This window comes from Bos grunniens, chromosome 17, assembly GCF_055505025.1.
Source record: "Bos grunniens cultivar Pamir isolate PY7600 chromosome 17, Bosgru_T2T1.0, whole genome shotgun sequence".
In the NCBI taxonomy this organism is placed as follows: domain Eukaryota; kingdom Metazoa; phylum Chordata; class Mammalia; order Artiodactyla; family Bovidae; genus Bos; species Bos grunniens.
This window is the reverse complement of record NC_141181.1, coordinates 55,062,655-55,090,450: the sequence shown is the minus strand read 5'-3', so window position 1 is coordinate 55,090,450 and position 27,796 is coordinate 55,062,655. Positions and strand designations below refer to the sequence as shown.

The following is a 27,796-nucleotide window of genomic DNA, read 5'->3' as shown; positions in this document are numbered from 1 at the left end:
GAGTGGTGTATGCATGCCATGTGGCATGTATTTGCTAGTCCTGCTTTGCAGGTATCCTCAGAGAACTGAGACAGAAAGTTCCAAGGCCATGCATGGTGACACTGAGAAACTCTGACCTAGATAAAGAGAGACGGGAAGAAGGGTCCAGATAGATGGAAGACTCTTTGTCCTCAGAGAGTAAGCAACAATTTAAAAGAATGAGTGGACATAACTGGCTGTGAAAAGGTTCCCCTTGCTGCCATGTGGCAAGTCTGTGGACGGTCAAGGACAGGAAGCAGGGAGGCTATTGGAGTCATCCAGGTGAGTGGTCACAGGGATTTGATCGGGACAGCTGTGCACACCCTGCAGGCCTGAGCTGAGGGAAGACAGAAGACTGGACACGAATTCACGGAAGAAGTTTTGAATTCTGGTTTCCATTTGGGGTTAGATATTCTAAATATTGGAGTAAGATTATCTTTAGGATTAAATGACCATAGGACTGTCTTTTACCTAAAATGAGCAGAAAAGTCATGCACAGAAAACTCAACTTTTCATCCAAGGACGGGCGTAGGTTACCCCAGAAAATAGGATTTAGGAAGACACTGGAAGGCAAAATCCAAGCTGTGTTTTGTTCAGTGTTCTTAATCAAGCTGAACAGCGCCCCATGAGATTGGTGTTCTTACCCACCCATTTCACAGGTGCAAAAAGGGAGGTTCCACAAAGAAGAGCCACTTGCCCTCCAGGAGCCAGGCAGCAAGCGGCAGAAGTGGCGTTCTTCCCTCTTGACTCCAAGTGTCCCTCCTTCCCCACAGCCAGGCCAGGAGACGGCAGGAGGAAAGACAGGATTGGCGGACTTCAGCACTCCGAGGCATCTGCATGCTCTTCACTGGCGGAGAACCCATCTCTCCCAATGTTGTTGTTGATGTTGTTTAGCTGCTAAGTCATGCCCAACTCTTTGTGACCACATGGACTATAGCCCAAAAGACTCCTCTGTCCATGCAATTTCCCAGGCAAGAATACTAGAGTGGGTTGCCATTTCCTTCTCCAGGGGATCTTTCCGACCCAGGGATCAAACCTGTGTCTCCTGCATTGACAGGCAGCTTTCTTACCACTGAGCCACCTGGGAAAGCTCCATCTCTCCTATCTTCATAATAATTCTCAAGATCAGTGGTTCTAACCCTTGTATAATTTCCCCCCACAAGAGGAGAATTGGCTGCATCTGGAGACATTCCTGGTTGTCACAATCTGGGAAGGGGTTACTCCTGGCATCTACTGAGTGAACACCAGGAACACTGCTCAATGTCCCGCCATGCACAGGACAGCCCCTATCCCATTAAAAAAATAAAAAAAAACTACCTGGCCCCAAATATCAAAAGAGCTGAGGCTCAAGAATCCCGCTCCAGGATCAAAGCCCTGTGAATACCCATGGCTGTGCCGGAAAGGTGCAGGGGCCCCAGCCCTGCAGAGCCCTGTGAGCTGAAGACATGCTGAAAGGTCCTTCACCCGAGAACCCTGGGTGGGATGACTAATGAGCCAGGAGCTCAGCCTTTATACAGCTCCAGAGCGGGGCCTAAGGACAGGTTCGGCTGTCATGATGCCACGGTTTCAACAAAGGGGACTTGGACAGGCGGGCAGAGGAGTGTGGAAAGGCTGTGGGGGAGGTCAGGGCAGCAGCTGTTACTGGAATCTGGGCCTCACAGAAAGGAACAATGCCCCCAGAATGCCAGGCGTGCCACGGAGACAGCTGAGCCTGCAGGGCGGGCGGGCGTGGGCAACGGGCATCTGAAGGGCACCAGTAAAAATGGAATTGTCTGGGTGCCTTGGTCCCCCCACGCAGGCAAGGCAGATGACTGAGGGCTAAAAATACCAGGAGAGGAGAAGCCACCAGAGGCTTGTCTGGCTGCCTGGGACTGGGTCTGACCTCTAGGCTCCCTGGGGGTGGTAAGAGCTGGGATCCCTAAGCCCCCAGATCGGATAGCAGGGTGAGGAAAACTGCAGTGGTGGAGTCTGGCATGCAGGCTTCAAATGTGCCAGGCACTAGCCCTGGAGAGTGACTGCTCTTCTCTGAGCCTCAGTTTCCCCATCTGGAAAATGTGTCTAATACTAGTACTCTCCTCCCAGGGCTGTGAGAATGAAATAAGATGATGGTTAAAGCTCTCAGGTCAGTGTCTGTCACATGAGCTCTAGATAAACAGGACAATAATGATTTGATTTCTCTGGGGACCTCAGTTTGGGGAGATCATGGGACAGTGGCTGGGAGGTGGTCACGGTGGGCAGGCCTGCTTTCTCCAGGCCTTATTATCTACCCCCAAGAACCCAGCACAGGCTTTAATGTCCCCTCCAGACCCAGCACTTCCCCCTCATGCGTGTCCTTCCTCCACCAGGAGGCTTCATTTCAGCAACGCAAACATGTCCAAGTGTCACAGCTCACCTTCCCCCAGCACCTCTGCCTGAGGGTGAGGTGGGGGCTGGGGTAGGAAATGAGCTGCAAAGATAACCAGTAGTAACTCCTTTGCGCACGCGTGCACACACACACACACAGGTACTCATGGTACACATACTCTGGGCAAAGCCATTCACAGGAATTCTACGAGTTACTATGTGGATGGTACTTGGGACAGTACCTGGCACAGAGCAAGCACACAATACATGTTAGTTGCTATCCTTAGCATCTCAATGATCTAGTTTTACTTTTAAAACAATCTTATAAGGCCAGCTCTATTGTTTTCCTCCATTTATAAGTAAGGAGTCTGAGGTTCAGGGTAGTTAAGTCACTTTTCCAGAGCCCTACGATAAAGGAAGTGAAGGAGCTGACCTGGAATCCAGCTTTCAATAATTGTACCACTCTGGTATATCAGGGTCAAGTGGTAAAAGATCTTAACTATTGGACCAAATCGGGGAGCGTTCTTCCTCACGTAGTAGGGAGCCACTGAAAGTTCTGAAACACGTATAGGTCATCATCAGAACTGGGTATGTCAGGAAGTACTGGAGTTGGGGTATACGGAAGGCATAGGTGGAAAGGCAGGAGAAGAGGGGCCTCAAACAAATCAGGATCTACTACCATATGCCAGACCTAGGACAACATTTAGGAGAAATTATTTGCAAGACATGATAGGGGCAGAACAGATTTATTTGCCAGTGGGACAGAATCAAGAGGACTGAAAATTTTGGTCTGGTCGTTAATAAGCAAAGAGTTTGGTTGAGCGAGAGAAAAGAAAATAAATTCATGTTTGAACATGTTATCTCTTTTACCCCTCTTTTTCCCCTCTCCCTGGACATGGCTGACCTCCAGTGCTCTGGAAAAAGAGCTGACAATTACTGAACACTTATTGTGAGCCCAGAGCATTCCAGCATTTTGCAAGCATGAGTTAACTCATTCAAACCTCACAAGAATGCTTGCAACACTTGGAAATTAGGGTCTCTATTATCCCCATGTCACAGATGAGGAAACTGAGGCTGCTTGATCAACTTGCGCTCGCTACACAGAGGGTGCCCCATCACTGTAGCTGCCCCATCTCCGCTGGGCACAGAGCCTGTCTACCCAGGTCTGACTTGCTGGAGAAGCCAACTTCCCCACCTGGTGGCTCTCACTGACGCCTGGGGGCCCTGACACGGGGAGATAGGCTATCACTTGGTGACGGAGCCCATCACCCACCCGACTTTGGGCTGGCAGGGCCTGGTATGCCTTTGTTCTATTGGTGATGGCTGACTTCACCACCCTCCTTAAAGAGGTATTACGCCCAAGGCAAGGCGACCCGCTAGACCGGTTTGTTTTCAATGATAATATGGTGAGCACATATATGTCATTTTCCTGTGCCAGGTTTTGTCCTAAATATTCATGTGCTTAACGCTTTAAATTTAACGCTTTTATTTACTGATATTAATGTACGTATTTGTTAGATCCAGTGAAGTTTTATAAAACAACCACACAGAGAAGAGCTTCCTTTTCACCTTACGAGGAATATAAAGGCTTAGACTTGAATTCCAGGAGCTAAAGAGGAAAAAGTACTTACTAAGGGGATGAGTTAAAAAATACCCCTAGCCAGAGCTGGATTAAAACCTTTAAAAGACTCAAGAAGAGCAAAGACACTAACTCCCACTACCTCATATGAAATGCAAGATAAAAACAGTACGAAACGGTCAGACCAGTGTAAAAACATCTCACGATGTTCTGATTTTTCCCTGCGGTGACTATTTTAGTCCTTTTTAAAAATATATCTAATCTTTTCCCCAAAGAAAGTTTGTCGGGTTTTCCTTTGTTTTGTTCCTGGCACTCCTGCTCAGCTGGTGCTCTGAGTGTGTATTAAGTGTGTCTGCTGCGTGACCTGGCTCTGCCTCCAGCCTCTTGCTCAGTCACAGACAAGTGGACAAGCATCTCATCCCCGTGGGTGAGGAGAGGGTGGATGACGTTTCAAAAGGTTTCAAGGCACATTGTGGAGTAGAAAGGTCCAGGTGGCTGGTGTGTGTGTGTATGTGTGGATGTGATGATATCATTCATGTGAAAAAGTATATTAGTATGTGCATGATATGATATTAACACAAAAAAGTACAAGTGTGTGTGCCAATAAGAGAGATTGAGAAAGGGAGAGGGGGAAATTGAGATACAATCCTGAAATAGATCCTGGAACAGAAACAAGGGCAATGGTGGAAAAACCAGAGAAACCCAGATGGAGTCTGGAGCTGAGTCAATAGTAATGCACCAACGTCAGTTTCCTGGTTTCGACCAAAGTCCCAATGACAGCATAAGATGTTACCATTAGGGGAAACTGAGTGAGTGGGACCTCTTCAACTCTTCTATAAATCCTAAAGTTAAAATTTTCTTTTAAAAAAGCCTGGAAGGAACTTCCTGAAGTTCTAGAATAGCAGAACTAATCTCCGATTGTTGTGTTCTTTAGTTGCTAAGTCGTATCTGTCTCTTTTCCGATGGACTGTACCCCATGGACTGTAGCCCACCAGGCTCCTCTGTTCATGGGATTTTCCAGGCAAAAATACCGGAGTGGGTTGCCGTTTCCTACTCCAGGGGATCTTCTCGACCTGGGGAGCGAACTCTTGTCACCTGCATTGGCAGGCAGATTCATTACAGGGAAGCCCAATCTCTGGTGCTAAAGGTTAAAAAAAAAAACAGTTATTTTTGAGGAATGTTGACTGGGACAGGGCTCTTGGAACTGGGGTGTTTTGGGTCTTGATACCTGGGTGGTGGTGATGTGGTGTGCACATATGAAAAACTCACCTCACTGGGTACTGAAGAGGTATGCACCTTTTTACAGGTGTATCTTGATTTTTAAAAAGCAAAGGATTAAAAATATAGTCTAAAAGACTTTACATCAAGCCACACACACTGGTTTCCTCTGGGGAGGATTTGGCTGGAGTAACAGAAAGGAAGATTTTTAGTCAAATATTTCTGTAGCATTTCAAACTGTTTGATAGCAAGAATGTATTCATTCATATTGTACTAATTTAACTTTTTATAGAGATGCACACAGAAAAGGGCACAGATCATAACACTGCAGCTCGACAAATCTTCCCAAACATAACACAGTTGTGTAGCCAGCACCCAGATCAAGATACAGCACATTCCCAGTGCCCCAAAGATCCCCAATTATTCACTGTGTACTTCAAATTCCAGTTTAATTAGGGATTCTATACATACATGCTAAGTCACTTCAGTTGTGCCTGACTCTTTGTGACCCTATGGACAGTAGCCTGCCAGGCTCCTTGGTCCATTGGATTTTCCAAGCAAGAATACTGAAGTGGGTTGCCATTTCCTTCTTCACTATATGTGTGTGTGTGTGTGTGTGTGTGTGTATTGTTGTTGTTTAATTGCTAAGTTGTGTCCAACTCTTTTAAGACCCCATGGACTGAAGCCCGCCAGGCTCTTCTATCCATGGGATTTCCCCAGGCAAGACTACTGGAGTGGGGTGCCACTTCCTTCTCCAAGGGATCTTCCTGACCCAGGGATCAAACCTGTGTCTCCAGAACTGCAGGCGGATTCATTACCACTGAGCCGTAAGGGAAGCCCTGTGTGTGTGTGTGTGTGTGTGGGCGCACGCGCGTGCACACACATTTTATTTATTTTTTGCTAAACCTGGTAACCCCAGAGGCCCCTGCACTTACAAACTCCCACTGTTCTGACCCCTAACAGCAGGGATTCATTTTACCTGTTTATCCACACACTGTTTTGAAATTTAAAGTCTTAATGTTTACCTTAGAAAAATATCAGAAGCAGTGATCAGCAAAGTGGGAATCACAAGTTTATGTCTCCTTTATCCATCTCCCCTCATTCCAAGCCCCTGAAAACAGTCAACCCAAACAAAGGTGTTGGATCCAAGTTCAAACGGGAACTTTGACTCTGAGATACCCCATGCTCCAAACGGTCAATGGAAAAGAACTGTCCTTCCTTCAAGGATTCCCTCCACCAGGTTAGATCACCTTTCCCAAGCCTGGGAAAAGGTAAAAAACTTCCTGGCCCCAAGTTGGGGTTCCAAGGTCTAACATCTAAGTGCCCCAAAGACAATCACAGTGGCTAACATTTATCGAGGGCTCAAAACACTCTATCCTATTTGATCCTCATGACAACCTTATGAGGCAATGCTATTATTACCTCCATTTTACAGATGTAGAAACTGAGATTTAGAGAGGAGAAAAAAAAAAAACTTCCTGAAATAATACAGCTGGCCTGAATTCAAACCTTGGCTTATTGGATTCCAAAACCCAGAGCAATCACACAAGGCCATCTTGTGAGGAATCAAAAGCAAATACTCCTCCTGTCCTCAGTCTGGCAGATGACCAATTCCTGGGACCTAGGGTCTGGGGTCTGCAGTCCCCTGTTCTCTGGCTCCTCGCTGCCAGCATTGCCAAAGAAAAGTCTGATGCCAATTATACTTTTTCCACAGGAGCTATATTCTTTCTGCCTAGAAATATGTCAGATTTTCTCTTAACCCTGGAAGTTTGTGAATTTTGCCAAGATATACCTTGCTGTGTGTTTTTTCTCCTCATCCATCCAGCATGGAGGAGCTTGGGAGTCCTTTCAATTGGCAGATTTCATTCTCTCCTCGGCTGAAGACAATTTTCTTATGTGTGGTCAGTCATGTCCGACTCTTTGCAACCCCATGGGCTGTAGCCCACCAGGGTCCACTCTCCAGGCTCCTCTGTCCATGCAATTTTCCAAGCAAGAATACCGGAGTAGGTTGCCATTTCCTACTCCAAATTTTCTTGAATTATTTATTTTCGGCCCCTCCTTCTGGAATGTGTATCATTCGCTTCTCTTTATTTTCCTCCAAGATACTCTCTGCGGGTCATCCTCCAGACCACTGTATGGATTGCAATGACGCTCCTTGTTGACAAGTCATCTAGTTAAGTTTTTATTTCAGAAATCAGGTCTTAAAGCTCCAGGAAGTCATTTTTGGATTTCACTGGCATTTCTGTGTGTTTGTTTGTTTCAGTTTTTGTTTTATGTAGTAAGCCAATACATGGGTTCTAAAAAATAATCAAATTAACACACTGCTTCATTTTCAAAACAGAAGACTATTATGCCATAGACAGTTGGACATAAATTCCTACTTTTCTCAAATTGAAGCTTAGTATATACATCTCTCTCCTTAACCAAACAAAGTTTTACTGACATACATCAAGCCCTAAGAACAGGACCCCACACTGAGTGGGGCACCAATAAATATTTAAGTAATTCATGTCCTTTGAAATTGGGGTTGATACCATTCTTGCTTTAAAACAATGTACATCTCTAAGCACTACTTATATGTTTTTCTCTCCTCACGCCTTCTTTTAAAATCGTCAATGGGTAATTTTAAAAATTACCATTCGATAATATTGACCTTTTTTCATGTACAGTTCCATGAATTTTAATACACTTAAGTTTTATTGTTGTAATTAATATTACTTGGCTGTTGCTCTGTTTCCTCCTGTGCTCACTAGATGTGGAGGACAGTATAAAACTCCTCAGAAGTGTCCATGTCCCTGTAACTTGTGAGTATGTTACCTTACATGTAAGGTCCCCTGACAAAGGGGACTTTGCAGAGGTGATGAAAAATCTGGAAGTGGGGAGATGATTCCCCCACCGAGATTACTGGATTATCCATGCTGGCCCAACATAATCATGGGGGTCCTCAGAAGATGGAAAGGAAGCAAGAGGATCAGAGAGGTTGAAGCCAAGAGCCTGGAGTGATGTGTCCATGAGCCAAAGAGTGTGGACAGGCCTTAGGAGCTGGAGAAGGCAAGGAAAGGATTCTCCGCAAGACCCTCCAGAAGGAATGTTAGCCCTGCATTTTCAATTGATTTCTGACCTCTAGAACCATGAGATTAATAAATTGGTGCTCTCTTAAACCACCAAATTTATGGTAATATTTTTATAGCTGCAATAAGAAACTAATCCAATAGATTCGTTTTCTGATTGTTCTGCCCAATGTTCTTCTCTCTGGCTTCTGTTCAGGTGGGCAGTTATTTTTCTCTTTGGCTCCATGGAACTTAGGTCTGGTTGTTGGATACTTCTTGACCATAGGAATCCCACCAGCAGTGAAAAGCTCTCAGGCCTGGTGGAGCTGCACTCTCAGGCAAGGTGCCTTAGCCGCACCAGCATCAAGGACAGAGAAGCTTCAGCCCACCCATGAAGCTCCCTCCCCTGATATACCCTTGAGGTTGGGGCTGAATCCTACCCCTGAACACCTACACAGATCCAAACCCCAGGTCTTCTCAGACTGCCACTCCCAGGGCTCTAGGGGCTCCCCAGTGCCAGTCCAGCTCATTGAGAAGAGAGGATACTCGGTTCTCCAACAACAGAACCTAAGGTCTAACACAGCCTGTGGGCCCAAGTCCTGGTGGCCACAGGGCACCATAACCTACTCAAGGTGCCATGTTCCCAGGATTTCCCTGACACACATAATCTCACTTAATCCTCTCAACAGCCTTATGAAGGTGTGTGTATTACTATGGTCTCCATTTCCCAGGTGAGGAAACTGAGGCCCTGAGAAACTTATCACCCTGACCAAGACCCGCCCCCTGCCCCCCACCTTGAGTTAACAGAGCCAGAACTCTCTCCCCAGCACCTTCTCCCAAAGGCCCAGTTGAATAAAATATGTTCTTAGAGGGTCCAGCTGTGCAGATGCCCCTCTGGAGGGGCCTCAACCAGGGACCTCTACCCCTACCATGCATTCTGTACGTCTCCTGTGGCTGCAACAAACTCTTTGTTTAGCCATTTATAGCTACTGACTGCTCACACAAGCGTTTTAATGGAAATCCATGGTGTGCCTATTAGCTCAGGAAACATTTGTTCTGGTGTTGTCAGAGAATCTTGGGCAGAAAAGCTCTTTTTGATCTGTCTGCGTGCAGGTACATGCGCGTGTGAATGTGCATAGATGTGTGTTATTATGTGCCTCTGCACAAGTGCATGGGTGGCTTTTGTCCGTGTGGGCGGGCATGGGTGTGGGCGCATGTGCCCGCTCGGTGTGTGTACCTGTGCCTGCACACAGACAGGAAAATACATTTTTTGTTATTAAAGATTCTTTAGAATCGGCTCCTGGGTAATTCTAACCCAGATGTGACTGCAGAGAGGAAATAACGTACCCTTTTTTTTTTTTTTTTGCCATGGCAATAAATGATTCTTGGGTTTGCACCCCCAAAAGTGAAATTTTTTTTCTGAGAAAGAAAGTTGAGTGATTACTGCCATTTACTGAGGACCTGCCTGGGCCTCATAGTTACTCACTCTGGAAAAATCTCATAAGGAAGGTCTTTTATGGTTCTCACTTTATGTGCTCAGAGAGGTAAAGTCACTTGTCCAAGGTCACACAGTGCCCCCACCCCCAGTTCAAGTGCAATTTTGTCTGACCTCCCAGCCTGAGGGCTCAATCACTCCACTCCACCGCCTCAAACTGCCTAAGGTTGAATGAAAACTTTATAACAATCCCTACTCAGGCCCTTGACAAGGAAAGCAAAGTCTGTGTTACTTGTTTCTTTAACTACCTTGTTCTTTCCTAGGGGTCAAGGATCTTCCAATTTTCTCCAGCAATGTCCACAGAGGTTTCAGCACATCAGAGCAACTGAGAACATATTGGTAGACTGATTTGGTTGATAGGATCTCGTTTGCTGGCCTTGCTCCCAGTCAGATTGCCCCTGTCATGGGCACCCTAGGGGCTGGTTCGACACAGTGTCTCCTGCCAGGAACTCCTTATTACTCCCCTCGTTTCTGGTATGAAATCCAAGGCCAAACCATGCGATCTGCCTTGCACACCTTGCCGTTGCCTCACCTTGTGCCCCTGGCTCCCTCACTCACTCAGCTCAGGTCACATGCTCCTTCTGCTCCTCAAGATTCCCAGTCTGTCCTCCTCTGAGGCTCTGCTGTCCCTGGGGCCAGGAGCACTCTCCCCATCTCTGCTCAGCACTGCTGCCTGGCACTACCCTCTATTTCGTCCCTCCGTCGTATCTGTCACCACTGGAAATTCTCTGCCTTGTGCATTTGTATCTTTTCATCCATCTACCCCTTGCACCGTGTCATGAGGCATGCAGTTGTCGCTAGGCGGCTGTCTCCCCTACACTAGCCCCACGCCTGGCATGTAGCAGGGCTCCACGAGGCGGTGACCACCCACCCAACCATTGACTCTGTGGCCATACCACTGGGGTGGCTGAGGAGATGCTCTGCTTCTTAGAGGCAGATGTTCTGCTTCTTGGACTCTGAAGCCCGTCACCCACAGCCACTGAACAAGGCCACGACTTTATTCCAAGCCCTCCCTTCTCACTCCTTGGATCCCAAGGCTGCCTGCAAGGCCACAGGAGGAAAACCATCCTGAGAGAGATTAACCACCACAGTGCCTTGAGTTCTGAGAGCAAACTACCTTTCCCAAGGCCCTTTAAGAGCCTGGACTCTGGAAGCGAATGGGCCTCAGATCCACTCCCAGCTTCTGTCTGATCCAAGGCATCTCATTTTGCCTCTCAGGTCAGTTTCCTCATCTGTGAAATGGGGACACAGAAAACAAGGGGGTGTCTCCCACACAGGGTGATTAGATTTTAAACAGGAGCACAAAACATATACACGGTTCCTGGCACACAGCAGGCACTTGATGAGAGCTGTTACTTCTTCAGTCAGTTAACAGACTTGCTGAGCAGCTGCTGTGTGCTGGCCAGTCAAGAGCTTGGAGCCGAGGAGAGTGTGGTGAGGACTCACCCTCCTGAGCGGCCCACTGAGAGTGAACAAAATAAGTGAACTGCACGGTATGTTGTTGTTGTCCAGTAGCTCAGTCGTGTCTGACTCTCTGCGACACCATGGTCTGCAGCATGCCAGGCTTTAGGAAGTGGTAAATGCTGGGGAGAAACACAAAGAGAGAAAGGGCTCTGCAGGGCAGGGGCTAAATGGCTGTTTTTAAAAAATATTTATTTGGCTGCATCAGGTTAGTTGTGGCACTCAAGATCTTCGCTGCGTCATGCAGGATCTTTCATCGCAGTACACAGACTCTCGAGTTACAGGAGCACTCGGTCTCTCTAGTTGTGGCCCAGGGGCTCAGTAGTTGCTGCGAGCAGGCTTAGTTGCTCCGCAGCATGCAGAATCTTGGTTCCCTGACCAGGGATTGGACCCATGTCCCCTGCATTGCCAGGCGGATTCTTAACCACTGGACCTCCAGGGAAGTCCCTAAAGGGTTATTTTTAAAATAGCGTGCTGAGGAGGTCTCATTGAGAAGGTGGGCAAAGACCTGAAGGAGGTGAGGGAAGGAGGTTCACAGATGTCAGATGGAAAAGCATTCCTGGCAGAGGAAACCACAGGTGCGAAGGCCTGAGATGGGACCCGTGACTGATAGTGTAAGAGAATTTTAAGTCTGCTCTCCCCGCCATTTTCCTCCTCAAAATTGACAAGCACAAGTGCCGACTGCCCAAGCGCTGCAGCAAGCGAGCAGCATCTCTCCCTGTGCACCAGCCGCCCAGCTCTTTAACCTTGAATGCCTTTCTGGGTCCCACGTGTCACCGGGTGGCGACTGAGCTGCCCTTACTTCAGAAGAACGGCATGGGGTGGGGAGGCCTTAGGTGGTGTCTGCCTCACCTACCACTGCCAAAAGTGGTCATGGGGTTATTTTTAAACGTGGGGAGGAAGTATTTATTGTTCCCAGGCTGAAGAGAGCTGGGCAGACTGTGGGATTCTTCTGGGGGAGCAGTGCTGTGTCCTTTCCACCATGGTGAGTACTCAGGGCCCCCGGAGGAAGTAAGTGATGCTGGGTGGCAAGGAGGGGACACCACCTACAAGCAAAGGACCAGGCGGGAAGGGGAGCATGGCAGCTCTCTGGGGCCCCAGATCCTGGAGGAAAAAGCACTGCTTGCTGCGTGCACACAGAGGAACCCCAATCAATGCCCCCGATAAGCCACAAATAACAGCAGCTCCCGGGGACTCGCAAAAACAAAATAAGAGAGTTGGCTTTTTTATGGCTTGTCTACTGACCTCTTGAGGAATCAATAACTCCCAGGGCTTGCAAAATGGGATTGAACGCTTTTAAGGATCAAATTGTAATTCTTTTCTCTTGTTCAGGCAGCTGGGGAAAAGAATCTTTTTGTTTTCACCTTTTGAACTTGCAAATTTAAAACCTCTCTCCCTGTGTTTAGTTAGGTATCCCTCTCCAGAAGCAGGAAGCCCCCAAAATCAGGATCAGTGTAAGGCTGTGGTTAGGGGCACAGACTCTAGAGTCAGTCTGCCCAAGTTCAACACTGGCTCTGCCGTTTTGTGACTGTGTGACCCTGGGTAAACGAGCCAACCTCTCTGAGCCTCGGTTGCCTCCCCGGGAAAATGGCGATGGTAATAATAGCATCCACTTGACAGAGCAGTTATCAGGACTGAATGCAATAACATATGCAGTGTTCAAGCGTTTGCTGTAACTCAAGTCAGAAGCAGGTGGGGAAATGTTAACTCACTCCCCTCTGCTCTGTTTGCATGGTGCAAGGACAGAACATTTAGAGAGGAGATGTTGCTGCCATTTGGATCAGGGGAAAATCGAGGGGGACAGAGCAGTTGGGTTTTAACACCCTGAAAATGTGTCATTTCATCTCGCATTCTTCATGGTTTAGTGAGCCTGACTTTTTTTTCGCCTCCAATCAATTCTCCTTCTGTGCATTACTGAACTTTTTTGTGAAATGCACCGGAACAAAAGCAGCCGAGTCCTGCTGGAGCTGATCCGAAAGCCTGGCCTCCATCCCTGGAGACACACCTCTACCTCCCCTAGTTTGCAAAGGAGCTGCTGCAAGGCCCACAGTCTTTTACAATCCACCAGAACCAGGCTGATTTTGAGAAGTCTTATTCCATGTCCTTTTAACTTTCCAGCACCGCCTTTTTGAGATGAGTGTCGGTACCATACCCCCATTTCACAGATGAATGGCTGAGGCTTACCCAGAGATGGAACCTGATCTAGTTTTCTAATTCCCAGCCTCTGACTCTTTTAACTGATGTTTGTTTTGTTTTGTTTTGTTTTTTACCCTCTAGTCACCTAAGAAAGCCAAGAAGAGAGCAGAGGGAGCCAATTCCAATGTGTTCTCCATGTTTGAACAGACCCAGATCCAGGAATTTAAGGAGGTGGGTGCAACTGGGTGGAGATTCCCACATGCTAGAAGGAGCCTTTCCCTCATTCCATATTCCCTGCAAGGACCTCTCAGTTATATTGTCTTTGTTTTCGTTCTGTTGTTGTTGGCCGTCCCATGCCATGTGTGGGATCTTAGTTTCCCAGCCAGGAATTGAACTCACGCCCCTTGCAGTGGAAGTGCAGAGTCTTAACCCTTGGATCAGCAAGGAAGTCCTAGCTTGTCTTTATCCTCTCCAAAACACCCCAAATTCAGTCTGAACATGTGTGTGAATGACTTAAAGAAATTAACTTTCGCTGATCATCAAAACAAAGCCTATGTCTTGTTGAAAATGTAGGAATGAATTTCGGAAATGCATGAAGAATAAAAATGACCTGACTTATATATAATTCTATGACCCAGAGATGATCAGTTAACATTTTGGTATATGCCCTGCCAGTGGTTTTTGTTATGTATGCACATATTTGTTAAACAAAGTGACCATCTTCTATGCACACTAATCTGTACCTGTTATTTTTTCTTGAGCAGTTCAGCACCAACATTTTCCATCATTTATTTAAATCACCTCCTATGGTTAGATGTTATGTTTAGAATGTTTTACTATTATAATTAACCCCCTTTGCTTGTATCTCTGGTTATTTCCTTGGGGTAAATTCCTAAAAGTGGAACAGTTGGATCGAAGGAACATTTTTTTTTTTTTTTTTTACAAAAGGAACTAAAACCAAATACAACCACTGGTCCAAGCTGCCCTCCAGAAATCCTGTGCTCATTCTGACTCCCATCAGCCCCAAGAGGAGAAGGTGCCTTTCCTGCCACATCTCCATCAACACTGGGTGTTAACATCTCAAACATGATTTCTGCCAGTCGGAGAGATGTCTGAGAGTATTTGAGATTTTAATTTTTACCATCTTAATTGTTGACTGCTAGCTGGGTCTGAAACCCTACCCCAGTCTATGGGGATGTGCCTTCATAAGCAAACCTAAGTACCAATTATGTAAAATTAAACCACTGCTGCAGGCTCAGGATACACTGAATTAATTTTCCAGCCATCCTGATGGCTCACACTGAGTTATCCACTCTCTCACCTGGCCCTTCAGAGGAAAACACTCTAAAGCTATGCCAGAGAGGCCACAGTATTTTATATGAAAGGAGAAACCACTGGGGGCTTCCAATGGGACATGAAGACTTGCCCCTTCTGTCCCCACCAGCATTCAGATCACAGGAACATCACGCCCCACGGGCTGCCAGGGAGAGAGGAATTCCTGGGATGAAATGTCACATCTGAACCTGAAATAGTTCTCTTTCCCGGAGAAGACTACATCCTCCCTGCTCCCTCCCTCTGTCCCAACTTCTGGAATGAGATCAGCTGCTGGGGGCATGACCTGGGGGTGCAAATACTTTCAGGAACCAGTTGTTAAAAGAACTCAAGAAACGCAGATATGATACGTCATTGGTACAATACCTGGGCATTCACAAAGCTCTTGGAATCTCCTTCAGAGCCAGCTGGAAAAGATCACTGGCTTCGTTTTACAGATAATGTGGGCTTGCAAGTTGGTGAGCAGACTCCAGTTTTTAACTCATTTTTTTTTTCAACAACAGCTTGATAAAGTTATAATTCACATACCATGTATTCACCCTTTTCAAGTAAGTGTACAATTCAGTGGTTATTTAATACAGTCACAGCATTTTGCAACCATCATCACTTATCTAATTTTAGAACATCTTCATCGCCCCCAAAAGAAACCTCATACCCATTAGCAGTCACTCCCAAGTCCCGCCTCCCCCCAGCCCCTCATAACTACTAGTCTATTTTCTGTCTCTAAGGATTTGCCTGTTCTGAATGTTTCATAGAAATGGAATCGTTCCCTATGTGGCCTTCTGTGTCTGGCTTCTTTCACTTAGTATCATGTTTCAGGGTTCAACAATGTTGTAGCATGTGTCCGAATTTCCTTTTTATCTTTGAATGACATTCCATTGTGGGGAGAGACCGCATTTGTTTATCCATTTATCAGTTTGGAGCTGTTGTGAATAGTGCCGATGTGGACGTTCACACACAGGTGTTTGTATGGGTCCATGTTCTCATTTCTCTTGGGAATACACGGGAGCATGAAATTGCTGGGTCCTGTAGTAACTCCAGATCTAATACCTAATATCCCTTGATGCTCCTTGAAAACCCCAGAACCCCACTTCCCCCAGCCCTTGGCACAATCTCTGGGGGCTCCTTCCCACAATTTCTCCTGGGCTGACCAGACAATCGCCTCCCTTTTGCAGGCCTTCACCATCATGGATCAAAACAGGGATGGCTTCATCGACAAGAATGACCTGAGGGACACCTTTGCTGCTCTTGGTACGTCACCCCGCACCACCACCCAACACCAGCTAGGAAGGTCTTCTTATCCCACTCCCGTGAGGGGCAGGAGGTGAGGCTATCAAAAAGGTCAAGAGCTTGTCATTTTGAAACAGCTCAACCAAGATCGATCTTTAAGGCAAATTTCAGAGGATAGGAAAGAAGTGTTTAGTCTTTGAGTATCTTAACATATATTTTTCTTTTAAAATCATTTTTATATGTTTTTGAATACAATGGCAGTTTACAATAGAAAACTTGGAAAATTCAGAAAAGTATAAAGGAGTAGACAGTGTTGACCACTAGGGCATATTCCACTATTAACATCTGAGCCTCTAATTTTTTTCCTAGGCATCTCGTGTGCGTGCATGCTTAATAGTTAGACTCATTCTATTTTGGATTCACCTTTTAAAATTTAACATCTCGGTAGGGTGATCATGAGCACCTGGAACTGTTTCAAAATATAAGTGTCCAATCTGTCATCTCCTCCTCCATTCCTACCCCCAGACCTCAGGTCCATGAACAGCTGGGCAGGTTTTGTACTGAGCAGTTATACAGAGTACTATTCGTATTTGTAGCCACTGTAGATTATTACATTTAAAACATAAGTTATCTTAATAAGGGGTGGCTTTTTCTAATTTATACAAACGTACTATATGGGCTTGTGACAGTGGCTAGGACAGGTATATCAGAATCTCCGAGGCTGTGCGGGTTAGAGCAGCTATAATTTGAAAAATTTCCCTCAAATTCTGATCTGTTTCTCCCACCTCCAAGTGAGAAGGGCTAATTTTATAATATGAGGATTTCTTATTTGAGTAAAACATTAAAACATCTGTATAAAATGTTCCAGGTCCTGAAAGCACAGATTTAAAAATAACTAAACCCTCTGTGAGTTGTTTCCAGTTGTCTGGTTATTATACATAACACTTTTGAGAACATCTCACGTGAATCTCTGGCCCCGTCTACTGTGTCTCCGATTATTCCTAGACAAGATTCCTTGAAGTAGGATTACAAGGGCAAATGCCAGTGCCCTGACAGCTGTTTCTGTCCCAGCTCAGAATCGCTGAGTGTCTGCCTCCTGCTCTAGGGCGTGTGAACGTGAAAAATGAGGAAATTGATGAAATGCTCAAGGAGGCTCCAGGTCCCATTAACTTTACTGTGTTCCTACAGATGTTCGGGGAGAAACTTAAAGGTAAGTTCATGTGTATTTCTGTTCATCTGTGTCTGTATAGGTATATATCTGTATATGTGTGTGTGTTGGTTTGTGCACCTGTGTGTGTCTGTCTTTATGTGTCTTCATCTTTGGGCATCGATTAAAAGCACTAGGAGAACATACAGGAGTTGGCAGATGAAGGCAAGGTAACATAGGAGAGGGAGAGAATAAAAAGAGCAGTTAATAGTGCTCCAAGGTTGGCCCTCATCCAGACCTCATACCAAGCACTTTAAATGCATTATATGCATCACCTTAGTCGAGGACGTAGCTTCTCTTCTTATCCTCGTCTACAGAAGGGGAACTGAGACTCAGAGACGGAAAGTCACGTGCCTGAAGCCACACAGCTAACAAATGCTGGAGTCAGGATCCAAATCCCAGTCTTTCTAAGTCGAGATCCATGCCTGACCTTGGGTTTGCTCCAGAAATAACTGGATTCTCAGCCCACGCTTTCAAAACACCAAGGCTCGGTGCTCAGAAGTGGTGAGGCCTTTCTTCCTTACCCAAGATTCTCAGCCACCCATGGCACATCAATCCCATTTTCTGTTTCAGGAGCAGATCCCGAGGAGACCATTCTCAACGCGTTCAAAGTGTTTGACCCTGAAGGCAAAGGAGTGCTCAAGGCTGATTAGTGAGTGGGCTGTGAGTGGTGGGAGGGGGACATGGGGGTTCCTTGCTTCTCCCCACAGCCCTCCCCACAAAGCCGGGGTCAATATCTGCTTTTCTCTCTCTGCAGTATCAAGGAGATGCTGACAACGCAGGCGGAGAGGTTTTCCAAAGAGGAGGTAACGGGCCCCTTCAGACACCCTCTGTACCCCAGTTACTGGCCTCACTTACTGGCCCCAGTTACTGGAGAGGGACTCCCCCTCTAGACTCTCTTACATAAAATATCCCTGACCCCACACTGAGAGAGAATCTGCTCTGGTTTACTGAGCCCTTATCTCATTTCATTCCCTCAATCACCCTGTGAGGTAGTGACTAGCACTATGGTCATTTTACAGATGGCGAAACTGAGGCTCAGGGAGGCAAAGTTACCAGCCTAAAAGGACAACACTAATGGGAAATGCCGGGTCCTAGATCCAAACCTCTGTCTGACTCCAGGTTCTGCCTTCCTCGTAACACATTGAGACGGTGACGGCATCAATTTCCTGATGGACTGAAAGTGTCACGCAGGGTGACCATGTATTGTTGTGTAGGTTGTACACCGCACAATCCTCCTGGATGCCCTTAATAATATATACTGCAGAGTATATATTCGTTGCAAGTTTTTTCCAGCAGATGGCAGTAAAGTGTCTTGCTATAATTTTCTAAAAATCAGAACACAAGACTTTCTGGCAGGTGGCAGTAATGTGCCTGGAAGAAGGGGCACTATTGTTATCAATAATTCATCAAAGGCCCTGTATGAACAAGCAACTGTCTTGTCAACATTGCTAATTAATCTTAATGAATCTATTTAAAATAGTCCCTTGCCGCCTTTCAGGCCTGATTCCGTGAAGTTTCACATTTTACTAAAAATTTTATTTGAATTTCCTCCTTAAAATTCAAGCAGTTGAAAGAGCCTGCCTTTAAACTCCCACTATCTGTGACTTCGGACAAGCTCCTTAACCTCACTGTGCCTCAATTTCTTCATCTGTAAAGTGGAGACAATAATAGAATCTACTTCATAGTACACATGACGATTAAATGAGTTCAAATGTATAAAGTGCTGATACATGAAAAAGGTAATATGTGTTAGCTATTATTAACCCCAAATTAAAAAAACAATAATTAGCCAATATTCTTTAAGGACTTCCTGGTGGCTCAATGGTAAAGAATCCTCCTGCCAATGCAGGAGACTCAAGTTTGATCCCTGAATCAGGAAATCCCTTGGAGAAGGAAATGGTAACCCACTCCAATATTCTTGCCTGGGAAATCCCGTAGACAGAGGAGGCTGGTGGGCTACATTCCATAGGGTTGCAAAAGAGTAGGACATGACTTAGCAACTAAACAACTAAAAAAATTTTTAATGTAGAAATCACACATTAAAAAAAATTAAATTTCCCTCGAAGAATCAAATTCCTCAAAGAGTCTGACTCCTTGCCCACATGGCCACAATGGCTGGCCCTGAGGAGTTATAATCTCTGTAGATGGACTATGTCTCCATTTAACCACAATCCCCAACAGGCCCATCATGCTCCCCTACATAACCTGCCCACCCCTTTGCACACACAATTGAGTTTGCAATCCCTGCTTTCCCCATTGCAGGCTGGGTACCTAGGAACATCCCTGCAGGATGGCCCTTGGGGTCAGCACCTGAGGAAGGAAGCAGGAGGGCAGGGAGGGAGATGCCCATGGCACCCCATATCCTCCAGGCCCCAGCTGCCTCTCCACGTGGGCCGCCCTCCCCCCGAAATCCTCAGTATGTCTTGCTGGTTCGTTGCAGATTGACCAGATGTTTGCCGCTTTCCCCCCTGATGTGACTGGCAACTTGGACTATAAGAACCTGGTGCACATCATCACCCACGGAGAAGAGAAGGACTAAGGGAGTGGCTTGCCTTTGGGTGGGCAGATGGGGGCATCCATGCCCTCTTCTCATTTTTCCCAGCAGTGCACCACCCCCAACCCTGGCCAGTTGGTCATGTGGCTGCCTCATTTATCCACCTCCATCTTCTTTGCAGCCTTGGTGCCCTAGAGCTACCACGTGACCACACAGCTGGCAGATGGAAATTCACCCAGAGTCCGTGTTCAAATAAAAAGGAGGTCGTGTATTTGCTCATGGTGTGTCCTTGAGTAAGGAAGACCCTTTGCTAGTTCCCATGAGGCAGTATATGAGTTAGGGATGGCCCTGCTGCTGTTATTATTGAATTTTAGTGACTCTTTACTTAAAACAGATCTTCAGGGACTTGGGACTCTGCTTGTGGTCCAGTGGGGTCACCAGCAGTTCCTGGTTCTTGTCTATCCCTTCAGCAATCCTAGTGGAAAGAGGACACCTCTCTCTCTTTCTCCCAGATCCACACAAATCCCAAAACAGGGCCTGTGCAATACGGGAACCAACCCTGAAACAGGTGCAGTACTCTGACTAACCCCCTCGCACAGGGGTTGAAATCAGCCCCTTCCAAACCTTACATGGCCTGAGGGTGGGAAGGGCCATTCCCAACGGAAAGTCCAGATGTATTTTAGGAGGAAGGGGGAGTAGATGTCAGGTAGTCTAAGTTTTCAAGGGAACCTCAAGAATCTGGGAGCTAGCCAAAGCGAAAGATGTACTGGGAACAAAGAGCTGAAGCTGGGATCAAAGTGGCAGCTGGGGTCACCTAGAGGGAATGAGACGGTCTGGGTGGTTGGAGGAGCCAAAACTGAAGTGAGTCGTTAAGGTTCAAGAACAATAACAGAGACCCCCCAGAGGAGAAACTCAGGGTCTGCTCCAATGACATCGCTTGCTGGGAAATGGGGTTCCTTTTGAGCCAACTGAGAAGGCAAGGACTCAGGACCCCATGCCATACCATGATGACCCTTCATGATCCACACCCTGTGATGACCCATGCCCCCCTCACATCCAGAACCTGTGACCTAGGGCTCCTGCAGAGACAAGGCCAGGCCCAGGAGAGGCCCCAGCTCATGGCACTCAATAGAGTTTGTGTTTCAGGACAAGACATCCTGGACACAGCTCTACAGTGACACACTCATCCATGCGCCCCTCCCACACACAGATACAGACACAGGGCCTCCACGGCTCCCGGTTCCCACCTGTGAGTCTGCTGCACCCTATGTGGTTCTAGGACGTGAAATCAGTATTTTGGCTCCCATGTGGCCCCTACACTTCACCTGGTGAGCCGTGATGGGGGGTTACCATCTCAAGGGTTCTCAAGGGCCACGGTGACCTCACACCACTCTTGCCACCTGTGCCAGCTTTGGATCTCCACCCTCCTGCTCCTCTACCCCATCCTGGGGAGGTGCCAGCGCCCCAGTCTCTTAGAAATGAGTGTAAAGAGGCACTGGGGTTACAGAAGACAACATTTACTCTCTCTAGTTATGTACAAATGGCCAGAGCCGCCTCAGACTGTTACCTTCTTCTTGGACTTCAGCTCGTCCCCTTTTTCAGGCATGCTGTCCCTGTTTCGAGACTCTCTTGTGGCGTAGTGGCTGAGCACCATTTGCCGAAGGCTGCTATGGTCCAGGGGCTGCTCCACTGCACCAAAGACGGGACCCGTGTGAGGAGTTCAAAAATCAAATGCAGCACAGCAGGAGGGTGGGCTTCTTTCCCAGGGCTAGCGCCCCTTTGCCCTGTTCAAAGAACTTCAAGCCTGGTTTGGTGACGCTCCACAGCACTGGGGGTGGGAGTGAACATTCTCCAAGTTCAGGGAGAGGGAGGACAGGCAGGGATGTGCTGCTCAGGGATGGCCAGACAATAACTGTCTTTTTCCTCCCAGATGAGGATGTGAAGGTGAGTTGGATTTAATATCAAGGAGATAGGGCTACCACGTGCAGTTGCTCAGGATGTAGACTGCACAAAGATACCTGTTTCTGCAGGACTGAAACCCATGCCCCCCCCCCCACCACACACACACACACACACACACACTTGATTGCCAAGCCACGTCTATCCAGCAGGGGTGGCTTTTTCTAATTAATCTGCCTAGAGGGGCTTCCCTCTTCTAATTTATACATGCAAGCCATAGAAGCGAGTGGGCTAAGAAAACCTTTATCAATATTCCCTTGAACAGAAATGAAGATATCATCTGTATATTCCTGACCTTGTGAGGACAGTGTTATCAATGGCTGTTCTCTGACACCCTCCTCATTTAAGAACTCAAAGGGTCAAGGGAAGCTGTGCTAAGGTGGCTGACACCAGCCCTGGTTTTCACTCCTGCTAACTTTCAGTTGCCTTGAATAAGTCAAACAGATGTGTGTACACCTGTGCATCTCTGCATATGCACATATTGGCAATTCCCTCCCTCCATTCTTGGCACACCTGCACACTTGAAATGCTGCTCACAGAAGAGGGGAAACTTTTTTAAAAACCAGTTTTTCCCCTCTGGTTACTGAAATCACACAAGGTCACTGTAAAAGAAATTCTAAGCAATGACAGAATTAACTCAGAAATACAAAGTTCTCTGCAACCCACCACCCAGAAATACCCACTGCAAGTCAGCATATTCACCCTCTTCATTATTATATATATAATCAAGACACTTTCCTTCCCTTCTTCCTCCTCCTCCTTCCTTTTCTCTCTCCTCTTCTCTCTCTCTTATGTACCAGGTTGTGAAAGGCGGTCTTGTGCACTGTAGGTTTTACACAGCATCCCTGGACACTAGATGCCATATACACACATGTCACGTGTGTATCATACACACATAAACATGTCAGTTCATGTCAGCCCACAGCATTCTTTTTAGTGGCTGCAGAATATTCCATCACACGCATGGGTGAACTGTAACTTATTTAACCAATCTCTAACGGGCGAGCGTTTCAGTCATTTCCAGTTCAGCTGCCCTCCTACTTCCACCTTCGACCCTTGAGTAAGTTTTTCTCTGAAGGACCAATCCCCACAATCAAGATTACAGACTCTACGCATGTATCTGAAATCCAGGGTAATTATTAGGTAAGCCCATTTCACCTGTAACCTGCCTTCACTAATCAAGGTCATTTTCTTATTGGTACAAACGTCTCGCTTGTCCTCCAGGCAACATGTAGCCTAAACAATGTGTCTGCCTGAGTTGTTTTCTAGGAGCTTGGGTTCAGCTGTGTCTAGTTCCAGCTGAGCAGGTTAACCCTGGATAGAGCCACAATCCTTCCACTGAGCACACATGAGTGTTGCTGGATGACATCTTGAACACACAGAGGCCCATACTTAGTTACACCTCTACAGAACCAGGATTAGGGCATCACTTTCCAATCGCCTTTCCCCACATGTTCCATGCCTCAGATCACCAGGCATCTTTATTCTTTATCCCATAAACACCAGAGCCCCTTGCTTTCTGGGAGGCGGATCTTGGAGATTTGTCTCCCCATCTCCTCTCCTTGGCTTTGCGGACTTGCGAATGAAGCACCCTCTCTCTGCTGACCCTCCATGTCTTGGCCTGGCTTGCTGCGCACAGCAAAAATGCAACCTGGCTCAGGAACATAACCACTCCTCAACCTTCCCGAACATGTTGCCAAATTGCCCACCAAACACCATGTGGGGCCAGAATTTACCCCCACCTCCAGAGAGAAGGGCTAGTTCCCTCAACCCCCACAAACCGCAGTACCACCAGCTTCTGCTTCCAAAAGCAAAGAAGATCCATGTGCCTGCGCCCGCAGGGCTACAGTTTATCTCTGGTGTGAACCAAGCCTCAGCTGCTTCAATCATGGGATAGGGGGACACAGATGGGTTGGGGAAAGGAGATCACAGGTGGAGCGAGACTCAAGAGCATACGGTGAGGGTAGGAAATGGCATCAGGGAATCTCATCTGCTCATAACTTGCCATCTTGGAAATTTTGGCTACTTTAAGGTTCATGAAATGGTCACAGAGTAGTTGTAATTTTTTAAAGTATCCGAGATAACTAAACTTCAGAATCTGTGGCTTTGTCATCATGCTGTAGAAAGAAAACTCCAGGTAAGAAGAGAACTCACCTTCATCCAACTTGTCGCTAAGGGGGTCAGCCCCCAACACTGGAGGGATGACCTTGATGGGTTCTGCAGGCTTGAGGAGGGCGGAGCCGCCCCAGAAGGGGTTGAGGAAGGATGGCTGGACCTCCGCCTCTGCTACTTCCATTTCCATAAGCCGCTTGTAGGATTCTAACACCAGCAAGTCATTGGTCTTCTTCTCAATGATGGCTGGAAAAAAGGTGTAACCAAGAAGTTTGCCAGAGACCTGGGTCCTAGGGGAACTAGAGGTAGCGCTCCCTGCTGGAGAGGAAGAGAAGTAACAGGACGGGGGCAGGTGATGAATGCCTATAAGGACAAGGGCTTTCTCTTGGGTTACATCATTCATTCCCTAGAGAGCGCAATTTGGTTCTTGAGGGGCAAAACCAATCTGACTCTTTGATGTATAAGGCACAATATACATAAAAAACATGAACAGTTATATGGTATATCAACTGTATGAAAATTCCATAAGGAAGAGCAGGCTCCATAGCGGACAATAATAAAAAGAAGGTTGAGGAACTTTTTTTTAACACTAAAAATTGGGAGCCGTGGGAAAACTCTGCCTTAAACTACTGATCTTTTCCTCAGTGCTCTGAGTTTGGGGGAGCTGTCCTTCCCACTGTGTTTCACAGCCCCATGGAGTCATCAGAATAATTCATTCATTCATTCATTTATTCATTCCACAAATGATTATTGGATGCTTATCAGACCAGGCACGGTGCCTGAGACGCCACGAGGCATGGAGGGAACACAATGACCATAAACAATAACAGAGATGCAAACCCTGAGGAATGTGAATGGGAAGAAGGAGAGAAGGGCAGGTCAGCAAATAAACACACACACTCCTCACTATCCAGATGCTTGTCATCTGAATTCAGTAACTATTGGGTTTAAGGGTTGTTGTTTTTTTTTTAATTTTCATATAACGCATACCGTTTCTCTTCTCTCTGAAAATCAGGGACCAAAAAGATTCATATCTGAAACTTGCTATTGGTTCTCAAGAACCTCCTCAATTCACACAATGAGAATTACCTGTATATAGAGACAAACTAGGCAAGGATTAAGTAATAGAACTGCTATGAGAGTGAGTACCAGACCACCTGACCTGACTCATGAGAAATCTGTATGCAGGTCAGGAAGCAACAGTTAGAACTGACATGAAACAACAAACTGGTTCCAAATAAGGAAAGGAGTACATCAAGGCTGCTTATTTATTGTCACTCTGCTTATTTAACTTATATGCAGAGTACATCATGAGAAACACTGGGCTGGAAGAAGCACAAGCTGAAATCAAAATTGCCAGGAGAAATATCAGTAACCTCAGATATGCAGGTGACACCACCTTATGGCAGAAAGCGAAGAACTAAAGAGCCTCTTGATGAAAGTGAAAGAGGAGAGTGAAACAGTTGGCTTAAAACTCAACATTCAGAAAACTAAGATCATGGCATCTGGTGCCATCACTTCATGGCAAATAGATGGGGAAACAATGGAAACAGTGACAGACTATTGTGGGGGCTCCAAAATCACTGCAAATGGTGATTGCAACCACGAAATTAAAAGATGCTTGCTCCTTGGAAGAAAAGCTATGACCAACCTAGACAGCATATTAAGAAGCAGAGACATCACTTTGCCAACAAAGGTCCATCTAGTCAAGGCTATGGTTTTTCCAGTAGTCATGTATGGATGTGAGAGCTGGACTATAAAGAAAACTGAGCACCATAATTGATGCCTTTGAGCTGTGGTATTGGAGAAGACTCTTGAGAGTCCCTTGGACAGCCAGGAGATCCAACCAGTCCATCCTACAGGAAATCAGTACTGAATATTCATTAGAAGGACTGACGCTGAAGTTGAAACTCCAATACTTTGGCCACCTGATGGGAAAAGGTGACTCATGTGAAAAGGCCCTGATGCTGGGAAAGACTGAAGGCAGGAGGAGACGGGTACGACAGAGGATGAGATGACTGGATGGCATCACCGATTCAATGGATATGAGTTTGGGTAAACTCCAGGAGTAGGCAATGGACAGGGAGGCCTGGTGTGCTGCAGTCCATGGGGTCGCAAAGAGTCAGACACAACTGAGTGACTGAACGTAACTGATGAGAGTGAATAACAGTGGGTACAGCAGGACCAGCCTCAGATGGAGCAGCAGAGAGGGGCCTTGCTGGAGAGAGGACATTTAACCTGAGATCTGAGAATGAGGAACTGGGTGTGGGATAAGTATCCTAGGAACAGCCCATGCAAAGGCCCTGAGGTAGAATTAGTTGGGGGAGAGATTTGGAAATACAGAGAGGAGAACAGTGTGGCCACAGGAGGTGAGCAAAGAGGAAGAGCAGGACAAGAGATGATGAAAAATGTAAGCAAGGGGACTTCCCTGTGGTCCACTGGTTAAGAACCCACCTGCCAATGCAGCGGACACCAGTTCGATCCCTGGTCCAGGAAGATCCCACATGCGTGGGGCAACTCAGCCTGTACACCACAACTACTGGGTCTGAACACCCTAGAGCCTGGGCCCCACAATAAGAGGAGCCATTGCAATGAGAAGCCCGTGAACTGCAATTACGAGTAGCTCCCTGCTCACCACAAGAGGAAGCCTGCACACAGCAGTGAAGACCCAGGGCAACCAAAAATCAATAGTAAGTAAATAATTGTTTAAAAAATGTAAGCAGGGGCCAGGCTATAAAGAAGTTGATAGGCTGCGGGTAAGAAAGAGTTAATACAGCAAAGTCTGACTTCTCTCCTTCGAAAAGGTTGCTTAGCAGTTTGGTCCTTGGACAGTATCAGGGAACTTGGATTTCAGGAAGGTCCCCACCACCATTAACTGTTAAGAGAGGCTCATCATGCCTTTGTTGTTGTTCAGTCGCTCAGTCGTGTCGGACTCTTTGCGACCGAGGACTGAATCACACCAGGCTTCCCTGTCCTTCACTATCTCCCAGAGTCTGCTCAAACTCATGTCCACTGGGTCAGTGATGCCAGCACTTTAATCTGTCTATTAAAAAATGTAGCTTATGCTATAAATACTTGCTGTTCTTTCTGGGGTCTGGAACTGGGGTATGTGCCAGGCTGGAGGTGCCTGTATGATCGGCCTCCCCACCCCCGCGCCAAGCAATGAGTAGCCAATGAGCTTCCCTGGTTGACACCATTTCACTTGTGTTGTCACAACTCATGGCTGGTGGGGATTAAGCACATCCTGGGAGACGACCCTTGGAAGCTTGCTCTTGATTTCCTCCATGCTTTCCCCCAAGCTCCTTTTTCCTTTACTGATTTTGCTTTGTACCTTGTGGCTATAATAAATCATAGCCATGAAAATATGACTAAAGGCTGAATCCAGGAGCCCTCCTAGTGAATACCTGAAACTGACGGGAGGGAGGCGTCTTGGGAACCTCCCAAACACAGATGGTATTAAGAACCTTCGATTCTATTCTAAGAGCGGTGGAAGTCATTCATTCTAAACTGGCACGATCTCTGTGGGTGCATCTCCCTCTCTCTCCTGATCTCAAGGCCTAGAAATGTGTATTACAGTTAATAGGCATTTGCTACATGCCAGGCACTGCTCTGAGCACTTTATTTCTTTCTTCCCAATCTGAATGCTTTTCATTTCCTTTTATTGCCTTACTGCATTATCGAGGACCACCAACATAATACTGAATAGGAGTTGTGAGAGCAGACATCCTTGCCTTGTTCCTGATCTTAGAAGAAAAACATCCAGTTTTGTTTTTTTTTTTTTTCACCACTAACTATGAGGTTAGCTGCAGGTGTTTCTGGAGATGCCTTTTATCAGGTAGGGAACTTCCCTTCTAGTTCTAGTTTGTTGAGAGTTTTCTTATTATGAATGGATATTGAATTTTGTCAAATATTTCATTCTGTATCTATTCACATGATCATGTAACTATGTCTCTAAGAACTACTTATTTATTTAACCTTCCCAACATTTTTTAGATGAAAAAACTGAGGCACAGAGAGGTTCAGAAGATTTCCCAGATAATTCCCTGATGGTTCAGTGGTTAAGCATCTGCTTTCCAACACAGGGGATGCAGGTTTGATGCCTGTTCAGGGAACCAGGATCCCACATGCCACGGGGCAACTAAATGCTACAACAAAGATC

At 46.5% G+C, this 27,796-nt stretch overlaps 2 protein-coding genes across 5 annotated transcripts in view; one reads left to right on the top strand and one right to left on the bottom strand.

The window, feature by feature from the left end:
• The first annotated feature begins 12,096 nt into the window (after positions 1-12,096).
• MYL2 (myosin light chain 2) lies at positions 12,097-19,837 on the top strand. 4 transcript variants are annotated; one of them, XM_086347747.1, is made up of 8 exons: positions 12,097-12,149; positions 13,442-13,531; positions 15,808-15,883; positions 16,968-17,072; positions 17,643-17,721; positions 17,827-17,875; positions 19,513-19,630; positions 19,748-19,837. In XM_086347747.1, the coding sequence occupies exons 1-7, from the start codon at positions 12,147-12,149 to the stop codon at positions 19,609-19,611; spliced, it is 501 nt and encodes a 166-aa protein (XP_086203873.1). In that variant the 5' UTR covers positions 12,097-12,146; the 3' UTR covers positions 19,612-19,630; positions 19,748-19,837. The 4 variants fall into 4 exon arrangements, with proteins under 4 accessions (XP_086203873.1, XP_086203871.1, XP_086203872.1 ...); XM_086347745.1 differs by having other exon boundaries at positions 15,808-15,956; positions 16,939-17,072; XM_086347746.1 differs by having other exon boundaries at positions 19,513-19,837.
• A 1,230-nt stretch (positions 19,838-21,067) lies between these two features.
• Positions 21,068-27,796, bottom strand: part of CCDC63 (coiled-coil domain containing 63) — a 37,972-nt gene continuing 31,243 nt past the window's right edge. The window contains exons 11-12 of the mRNA XM_086347750.1: positions 23,680-23,883; positions 21,068-21,255 (exon numbers count right to left, since the gene is read on the bottom strand). Coding sequence (XP_086203876.1) covers positions 21,122-21,255; positions 23,680-23,883 — 338 coding nt within the window. The 3' untranslated portion in view covers positions 21,068-21,121. The remainder of the gene's footprint in view (positions 21,256-23,679; positions 23,884-27,796) is intronic.

Bases quoted from the DNA above. Each gene is read 5' to 3' on its own strand.
- MYL2 (XM_086347745.1), top strand. The intron at 17,722-17,826 runs GTGAGTGGGCTG...CTCTCTCTGCAG, and splicing joins GGAGTGCTCAAGGCTGATTA to TATCAAGGAGATGCTGACAA. The intron at 17,876-19,512 runs GTAACGGGCCCC...GGTTCGTTGCAG, and splicing joins AGAGGTTTTCCAAAGAGGAG to ATTGACCAGATGTTTGCCGC.